The sequence below is a fragment of the Dermacentor andersoni genome, chromosome 5 (genome assembly GCF_023375885.2).
Source record: "Dermacentor andersoni chromosome 5, qqDerAnde1_hic_scaffold, whole genome shotgun sequence".
Classification (NCBI taxonomy): domain Eukaryota; kingdom Metazoa; phylum Arthropoda; class Arachnida; order Ixodida; family Ixodidae; genus Dermacentor; species Dermacentor andersoni.
The window spans coordinates 141,788,614-141,798,734 of record NC_092818.1 but is presented as its reverse complement, the minus strand read 5'-3'; the positions used below and the strand labels follow the sequence as shown (position 1 = coordinate 141,798,734).

At 43.4% G+C, this 10,121-nt stretch overlaps 1 protein-coding gene across 1 annotated transcript in view; it reads right to left on the bottom strand.

Annotated features, from left to right (window-relative positions):
- Window positions 1-1,863: 1,863 nt before the first annotated feature.
- The window catches only part of Myo95E (Myosin 95E), a 176,421-nt gene continuing 168,163 nt past the window's right edge, over window positions 1,864-10,121 (bottom strand). Inside the window, exons 29-30 of the mRNA XM_055071074.2 lie at window positions 9,545-9,672; window positions 1,864-8,687 (exon numbers count right to left, since the gene is read on the bottom strand). Of these exons, the coding sequence (XP_054927049.1) occupies window positions 8,564-8,687; window positions 9,545-9,672 (252 nt within the window). The 3' untranslated portion in view covers window positions 1,864-8,563. The remainder of the gene's footprint in view (window positions 8,688-9,544; window positions 9,673-10,121) is intronic.

Below are 10,121 nucleotides of genomic sequence, written 5' to 3'. Positions count from 1 at the left end.
ACGCCAACAATTACTTTGAGTGGTTTTTTGTCTCAAATTTTGCGACAAACCATAGGCTCAGCAAAAATTGAAAAATGAAGGGGGGAAAGTACCACCTGGTTCGTTCTGGGATATGAAGTAAAAATTAAAATAAACGAGATAGTAAGGGAGGAAGTAAGTGACGAGGGAAGAAAATGAAAAAGAAAATGATAGCATTAACGCAGGCATAGTTTACTTTTAAGTTTTTTTTGTCAAATAAAGTTCCTGGACCTTCAAGCCTTAGAAATATATACTGGCAAGCCTTATAGCTTTACTCTAATAGTTTTTATACAAATCAGTTTCATTTTTCAGCAACTGTGTGTGTCGGGACGTCTGACACAAAAGGTGGTCACGTGGGAGCAGAACGTCGTGACGTTCTGGTCCTGCTCCGGCACGCTCAGTTGTCTTTTATACGTCTACCTTGAGCCACGCAACAAAAATGCGACCCAGCGGCCGTGTGGGATCAGTCTGCTCCTTTTTCTGCCAGCTGTTCTTTTCATTAGCTTTGGCCAGTAAGTTCTTTAATTTTGCTACTTTTCTCATTTCTCATACTAATGCTTCCTTTTAATATTGATTCAGTCCTGTCTTCGTGTTGTTTAAAAGTAACTTATTCTTCGAATTTTCTATTAGGCGAACTTATCCGACTGGTCTTCTAATTTGACTTTAGCGCGCATATATTGCAACTTCAAATCTGAAATAGGGCACAAAAATTTTAGTAGAAACCCGAGACCCACACCACTTTCGAGATTGGTCCCCAAACATCGCCGAGATACATTCTTGTTCCAGGTAGGTTTGCACCCCCCCGAGCTTAAGGTTTATGGAAAAACGATGTGGTGGAACACTGGTACACTCTCGTCGTATATAACCTTAGAAACGCATAACCTTATAAGGTCTGTCGGCAATTATCTGCAATTGTCTGCGAAGAAACTCTGTGCGGTTAATAAATAACGACAGAACCTTAAGGTCAGCTTACCCAGCTTTTCTATAAACATAGCTTCTCTATCTCGCCACAATTCGATGAACACTTGGACCCTTCACCGACACAATTCACTTACCGTAAATTCTGCCTTACTTCGGCTCCTCCATTGTTGATCCCAGTGTCTTTCGGCATCGACCCCTGTTAACGTTCTGTATAGTTCCATTGATCTTGCTTACTTGGCTACTCAGAGGTATTCTTTGCTCACAAGTGTGAACTCATTTTAAGTTGAGACAGGGTCCGTAGCTTGTCTTCAGCAAATGCACTTGGCTTCACTAGGTTTCTCCCCCACCTTAGATCGTTTGGTTCCCTGCTTGATATATTCAATGAGACCTCAAAGCACGGCTCCGTTAAAACGCCATCGTTAATGACGTTGCACTTCCAGTTCTTACCACCATGAGGGATGAACAGTGCGATGACTTGTTGATTTACTTGGATGAAATTGGAAATGTTGGCACCTGTCGTATGCACTGAAGGCTTCTGCGCAAACAGTAAAATTATTCTGAAGCTGGGTGATGGCCCTTGTTTGAAATCGTTTAGGTGCAGGTGCACGCAGGAATAAGTGAAAATACAAATTTGAAGATTAAATTGTATCGCCGTGCGACGCACCAGCGACGGCTTAAGCTAATGGGCGAGCTCCTTAATCCCGCAGAGTGTGTAATCGTTTGTAAAGTGTTAATACATCGTTCCATTTCAGTTTGCCGCTTGGTGCGCAAAATTCGGCTGTGTTTTAGATAACGTTACCAAAGAAATTGGCAAAGTCATTGTAACCCTACTAGCAAATAGGTCGTGTTTCCGAACCAGGAGGTTTTCTATTTATTTCCACTTGAATTTTAATAGCCGATCAACTTAACAAGAAGCACAATCCGTCAACGTTTCGTATTGTTTTATTATAAAAATCAGTATGAAAAACAGTTCAGCATATATAAACGTTCAGTGCCATATATCGTGATGAGTTGTTTTCTTTTCTTTTTCTTCTTCCTTCTTATTACTTTTTATAGTGCAGCGAACGCAGGCAGCATTGTCTGTAGTATGTCAACTATACCTGTACAGAATACCTTGCGCCATGGCGCTAACTGTAGTGTATGTGCACATCTTATTGTAGCACACAGATTTATTCAGCGCACTAAACAGAGGGCATCGGTGCCACGTCTGTGCGCCTCGTTTTCTCTAACCGAAACCTATGTAAGACATGAAAGCAGATAAAGTCACTGTTTTTTTTTTTATGTTCTAAACGCACTCTCAATCATACAAAGCAAACACACCGAGGCTGCCAACAATCAGTGTTAGCACTGGAAAACAAAAGTGGTCATTTGCGACACAAAGTGCTCAGCGTATCGTATGCAACCGGCACAGTGCGATTTCAACAACATAACAACATACGGCGACCGCTGTGATCAAAACGAGAAACAGCCACATAGAAACGAATGTAAGAACACGTAACTAGACAGCCTTAATGTAAGGCTGTTTTCGCGAATACTCAAGGAGTCTACTTTCACTATACAGCTTGAAAGACTAATTCACTTGAACGAAGTTTGGGATGCATACACCGCTCTTTTTTTAATTTGGAGAGAACACCTAAACTGCAAAAACAAACAAAACGAAAATATGACGGCGTGCATTCCAGTGCCTTTACTGGGCGACAAATGCATTCATTCAAATACACAGGCCTAAAACTTGAGACGAAGTGAGAGGTGCGTTTATATATAAATATTTATAGAGGTTTCTCAGAGGCTATTTCGCTGTACAAATCACTATCGTAATATCTAACCTCCAACAACTGCCCACAAGAAGAACAACAACTAGAAGACTGCCTGCATTCTAGCCAAAGTCACCAAATAATTATTCTTAAAAGGCGCCTGGTGTATTCAACTAGAGCTCCTACGACAAACAAGGACTACATCGCACTTGTAACCATGAAATCTCCGCATCAGTAACGAATCAAGCGCACCTAATAAACCGAGTTATAATTACAGACTTATTATGCGCCTCCGACGCAACAACTTCTATGGTTTTGATTTTCTGCGACCTCTCAAGCGGATCGGTGAAGCAGGTATCGCGAACACCTGTAACGCCGCTCACCTAACCCATCAGTGTCTTCTTCTTAAGGACTAACATCCTCAAGTCCTGGCGTAATAAATTGCCGCAGTGATGCAAAGGTGTCATAGAACTAAGGCACGCGAAGTATACCGTGTTCCAGTACACGTTAAGTGTTCGACAATCTGATAAAACGTAGCTTTGAACGTAAGACTTTAGTCACAGAAAGAAGCAACTAGTTTCGTATCGTAGAGTGCATCTGGCAGTGAAAGTTGGCACCATTCGACACCTGCGTTAGGGAAGATTGTCAACACACACTATCCATTGGATGTTGACTCATCTGGAAAACGAACATCGATGTGCGTTGCAGCTTGCATCACAAAACTAAGAGAACAAAGACGCGTTAGTTCAAGAGAGTCCGCATTTAGGAAAGGAGAATAAAGTGGGTAAAATTGCTTGTAGATATTTTTTGGGTCCCGACGTACCCCACTGTAAATGTGATGTTTCATTGAAGCGTTTACAAAAAGTGCAGCCAATACTGTATTTGCATCAAGCAATGTATAAACCCTGTCGCACTGAATACGAGCTTTCTTTGCAGCTGTAGTATAATCTTTTAACGACGCATTACCGTTTATTATGAGCATGAAACATTAAAAACAACATGAAAGTTTAAGCTTCATAAGGTAAGATTGCTGATTAAAATCGCGCCATTCCTTACATGCGCACTCACTTGTCCGTATTCATGATCAAGCCACGAATAAGCAACGATGTATGTCAAACAAAGTTTTATAGCAATTATTCCCGAACCGCCACACTTTTCATGACCCATGACAACTGAAGCAAATCTGAATGAGCTTTGCAACCGCTATGCGTTGCTCGCGACTGCTGCTCAGCAATATAGATTTGTCATGAGCTGAGGACCAGGTAGATGGCGAAGTAGGAAAACAAGAGCGCTATGAAAGGCTCTGGTTCGTGGCTCTTCAGACTTGCTTAACTGCCGGCACGTTGCTAAAAACATGGACATGAAACTAACAGATAGTTGATGCGCAAACTTACAACAGGTTTATTCTTGTCAGGTCACATCTATATCAGTGGTTTCGATCAGATTACAAGAAACAACATTGAAAAAAAAGTAAGAGGCACAATAACCTTTGTGGACATGTCTGCTGACGCTAGGCAACCATATAGGTTCAACAGTTATCATGAGCAATAACCGCAAACACGATTTCAGCTTCAGTTAGCTGGACAGACGGCATACTTACGCACTTTACCCGCGATTATAGACGGTGCTTCCTTAATCTCTCTAGCGTCTTTATTACCCCCACGTGCAATTAACTCAGTTTTACCGAAAATTGGTGCACACGTGCATCTCTTCCAACGCGCCACAGCGTGCCCTGCTCCCTGTAGTCGGCCACAATCATATTTATGTTCGCGTAGCCGCTTATTAATACAGCACCCGGGTGTGCTGATGTACTCTCTACCACGTGTAAGGGACACTCTGTAGATAACCTTCTCAATACAGTGTACAAACGCTTCTTTGTGCTGCATTGTACATCGTTTCTTGTTCTTGTTATCATTTACGGCGCTGCACAAGCCTTGAAGCTAGCGAGGCGCGGTAAACGATACTGTGACCCCATGCCTTTGGGCGATCTTTTTGATTCGGTGCGAGATATCGTGTGAATGCGGTATCACGACGGCTTTTCTGATGTTATATTTCCTTTTGTATATTGAGAACGCTTGGTTTCTTTTAGAATTACCTCACGGATTCCTGTAAGCATGCATTGCATGTGGCCATTAATATGCTTGTGGCCAATTACATGAAACAGGACACATTGTGGCGCATTGCAAGAGATGCACATTCGCAGCACTTTTCGGTGGAACTGAGTTGATTGCACGTGGGACTGATAAAGGCGTTAGAGAGATTACGGAAACGCTGTCTGCAAACGCGGGTAAAGAAAAGTGCGCAAGTATGCCATCTGTCCAGTTCAATTGAGTTGTAATCGAGTTTGCGGTTAATGCGCATGATAATTGTTGAGCCTGTAAGATTGTCTAACGTCAGGAGATCGTCCATGAAGCTCATTGTGCCCCTTGAATTTTGTTCAATTTTGTTTATTGTAATACGATTGCAAACCCCTGTATATTTGTGACCTGGCAAGAATAAGCCACTGGTAATTTTGCGCATCAACCGTCTGTTAGTGGTTCGTGCCCCTGCTTTTAGTAACATGCTAGCGCATAATCGAGTATGTAGGAAAATAAGTTTGAACATTGCACACAAAAGAGGCGATTTCTTTTTCTTTCTTTTTTTCGGGCCAGCGCTGGTAACATCATTGTCGGCTGAAGATGCAAGGTCAGTAGCCTTACTGTTTATGAACGTATAACTCACACGTAAGCGAAATAATAAAGAAAAAACACGATGCAACGCGTCAACATGGCAGCCTAAAACGTCTAAGTCGAAATATTTGAATGCGCCACAAAGCTTGTCAACTACTACCTGCGAGTATATACTTTTTTTCTAATGAGACAAATGTCTGCTTCAAGTGACCGGCTCTCTTAAAGTCTTCAACTTTTATTTGTTATTCTCACTGTCGTGTTTGCGTGAAATATTTACAATGGTTTAGTGAAGAATGCGCTTTTCGTGATGACAGTCGCCTAAAAAAAATATGCTGGCAACAGAGTTGTTACGAGCATCGAGGATGTGTCTGAGGGAGAAACGCTCTTTCCTTAAAGACGAGCGTTCATGATCGTTGATAAATGGCACAAGGTCTACCTAAAGTGAAATGCTGTATTTACAGATAAAGTGAAAATCGTTAAGTACACGCTTTGTTACGCTACGCACTTGTATTTTTTCTCCTTTTGAGCAATGGATGCGTTTCTAGTACGTCTTTCTACACTTCATTTTTTCGCAGATACACCGTGTGCGGAAATTTCCTCTTGTTCTGTCAAAATGAGGCGACAACGCCTGAACCCTAAACGTTCTTGCAAAATAGAGCAGTGTTTCCCAAACCGTGATTCGCTAACCCCAGTGCGTCTGGAGAGAATTATCGAGTCCTCAGGTGCCATTCTAAAAAATAAAAGATTCGCCTCGAAGATATCTTAAATATGTTCTAGCAAAAAAAGGGATGTCTTGCAGATATCCTCAGTGAGCTGTATAATTTTTTTGCACATGGACACGAATAAAATTGACAACGTGGAAAAGCAGCACTGACACTGACCGGGAATTGAGACTTCGACTCTTTTAAATTGAGCCTGACGTTAGCACCCTTACTATGGTAAAAAAAATTTTCAGGGGCTGTTGGCACATTGCATTTGGATTTGGTGCGGCAAAAGATAAAGAAAAACTCAGAAATGCTAGTCTGTCACGTCGCTCTTCATTCTCACGAGCTTCTATTTGGAAAGATGTAATTCCAAGTAAGTGCTATAAATTCCAGAAAGCAGCACAGTGATTTCACATTGACCCCAGTGCGAAGGTAACATAACGAACGAAATTTCTGTATCAGCCTCTTGCTCTCATGCGAGTGCATTCTCTTTAATGCTGTTTGAATGCTGCTAAGTGCCCGGTCCTTCAGCAAAATATTGAAAGTACAAGTGCCGAAAAAGCGTTTTTTTTTTTTTTTTCATTTGAAAGGAACGGTGACACCACCTCCTTCCTGGTGACGAACAGCGCCACTGTTCCTTTCGCTGAGGAAATTGCTTTTTTTTTTCGGCACAGACAATGAATCCGGGTATGTATTTTCAATTGGCTCTATTTTAAGTCACTACTGAATGGAAAAATGGTACTAAAAATGCACTGCGAAGAGACAAATGTGAATGAAATTTAAGCGTAAACAAGCCAACAGTTTTGAGGAAAGATTTATAGATAACAGACTACCTTACTGACGCTACATTCTGCACAATTTAGGCACAAATTCAGGGGATGATACTTTCTCAGTACTGATCTTAACATCGCACGCGTTTTTGTGCGTATTTATGTATCGGGTGGGGAAAAAAACACGTATTTCACGTCCCCGAATGGCTTGCCAGCAGCTCTAATTGTCTGCAATGCCTAGAAGTTTGAAAACCACTGCAATAGACCGTTCACTCCTGCAGCCCCTTTTTCGCTCCTGAATGCTTCCTTGTTCTAAGTTGTGTCAACGTGCGCAAAAAAAGAAAAAAAAAGAAATTCTATTAAGCGCCTTCCCAACTTATGTCATCTGCCGTGAAAGCAATGGCTGTGATGCATAGAGAAAGTTGGCAGCTAGAAGCAACAGGCATCGACTGCACTGCAAAAGAACAACAAACTTCGGGTGTCAAAAACCTTACGCAGAGGCAAACATGTCGGCGAAAATTAATTGGCAGACAGGTTCTCCGTGCAAGAACAGAAAACCCTTGTGAACCTAGTTAACGAAGAAACAGTGCGTCGAGGGATAACATCTAGCGACAAATACGTGAATTAAAAATCATACGTATGCTTAGTTCAAAAAAAAAAAAAAAGGCTTGTGAAGGCGGCTAAATGCTTTGAAACGGCGTTCCTTTGGAGACCACTCGTGTTTCATTTACCGACACTTTGGCACCGTCTGCAAGTGATTCAGCTCTTCAATGTAATAACCATGACCGCCATAATGCAATGAGTATTCCTGAGACACAAAAGTAATGGATCTCAGGAATGGCATGGTTTCTAGGCTTAAGCGCCGACGTATTTTACAACCTGACTTACTAGAGTTGCTTGAATGTTTCAAGCTCATGCAAGGGGCAGCTTATCTCAGTAATCGTGGTTAGTTGAAGTTCCGTGAAACGCTTTCAGCAACACCGCCAAACCTTCAGCGTCACGTGTGACGACTTCAGCAACAAGAAATGTTTTCGACATCACCGCCCACTAATGTGGAAGGTCATACCTGGTGCTGCCATTGAGAGCAATGTCTAACGAAGTGGAATCGGTAGCCTAACAACGTCGTAGTTGATGCGCGGCAAAGACAATTTTGCTGCTTCCACTTCAAGCAACTTTAGCAAGCCTGGTTATACGATACCCCGGATCTCGAGCGTTTAACCTTTCCTCATTGCATCACGGTTACTTAAACGGCGCATTCGTAACTAGAACCCCCGAAGGCACCGACCATAGCTTTGTCCCTCCTCTCTTTTGTTCTTATTTTGTAGAAGAAAAGCGTGTCGCGTCCACGCACTCTTTCGAGTGCCCTGAAAAACTTAAGCCAAGTCCCACCACCGCCGGCCAAAGACGCACCTAGCTACACCTTGGCTCCCGTTAAAAGGAAGCAACTGTGTGGCAGCCGTAAGAATAGTTGGCAGCTCTCGAAAGGCAGTAGTTTTCTTCTTCTTCCGCGGCCGCACACAAGTGGAACGGTGGTACCGCCCCCAAACGAAAGGCATCCCTCTGCTCATAGGCGTAGGCAAACGAGTAGAACAACGGCGTTCTTTCTGTGCATGACGAGTTCTCCGCGCCTCGGCCGCCCCTCTCCGATGCTCGCCGAGGGAACGCCAACTCTCCCCCTCCTCCGTCTCGAAGTGCAATTGGAAAAAAGTGCCCTAAGAAAGTCATCCTCATAACAACACTTCCATCCGGTTTCCCTTGCGGTAGATCCTGATTTGCCCAGGGTGGTGATCGCCCATCGAAGTGCACCGGAAAGCGAGCACTCCGGTCTCCTTGCCGAAGTTCACCTCGAACCTGCGTGCAGGAGCAGAACAAAGTACACACCGCAACATTTTCTCGTTTACACGCAAACAAACGAAAAAGAAATGACGCATATCCAACTCGCGCGTTGGAATCTCCGTGAATCGAAGCATCCGTGAAGCGGTTACTTGAACGCTACAAAACTAAATGCCATGCTCCTAATTGGCTTCATTATCACCTATGCAACGCATTACCTCATGCAATGTTTATGCTTATGCGTCGCATCGGTCACAACTTTAAAGTGACGCCATGTTTATGTTTATCGTTCGCATTCTAAGCCGAAATGCAAACAGCAGTTCATGTGGATGCAAACTGGGAGACGTCGAGCAGTGACGTCACGAGGACGAAGGTGATGTTCGTAGAGGGAAAGAACGGTGGCGACAGACGTGTGGCAAGAGAAATGTGACGCGAAAAGCCAGGGCTAATGCTGACTGTTTTCCTCGTGTCGTTCTGGCGTCATTAGCCTATTGGATACTGACGCGCGAACGCGAACGCTCTCGTGCGAACGTAGTCCACGTGCTACGCGAAGTGATGAATGGAAAGGCAGCAGCTGCCGCCAAGGACAGTTCGGGAGTGTCTGCAAAGAAGGCCGAAGACGTTATTGAGTTGGTGACCGGCTGCGTGTTCTGTAGCAGTTCCAGGACGACTTTCAGCCCAAAATATATTAGGACATGCAAAGCCGATTACGTCTTTGCACGTTCGCATACTACACTTCGCCAATTGCAATGCAATTCCCCAAATTAGGAGGCGGCAGTGCTAGCGGCGCTGTAGTCAAGGCGAAATAATTGGAAAAAAAATACCGTCCAGCGACGAATAATGTTCGTGGTTTCTGGTACAGAGGCAGCACTTACTCTGTCGAGAAGTTGACTTCTGGTGATTTCCCAGTGGCGTTTTGTATGACGAGAAAGAGCTTGGTCACAATCTCGATAACGTGGCCAGTTTCGAAAATGAAATCCCCTTTCTTTCTTGTCGCTTCAGTCTATTAAAAAGAAAAAAAAACAGGGAAAGGTCATATACACTGTCGGTCATTGCGTTCTTGAACCATCACTTGTTTACTACAGCTCGCACTACGGAATAACAGTGTAGAAATAGCTTCCATGTTTTGCTGTTTCTTTTCCTGCAGAATCTAGCACAGGTATGTGACCCATAAGGCCTCTGCGCGTGGTGGTAAACAGGCTAAAAACAACCGAATAACTCTATTTAGGTCTTTTTTTAGAAGTTATTTGGGTCTTTAGCGTCCCAAGACGTAGCTAAGCGGCGATGATCGTCAGAGTATAATGCTAGAAACACGTACGCATAGCGAGCGACAAGCCATTCAAACAGTATACCCAGCAGCTTTGCCCTATTTTGTTCTTGAGGTGTAGTCAAGAGTTGAACCCATGACATCGAGGTCAATGATAGCGCACTTAAATGTAAAGCCAGTGAGGG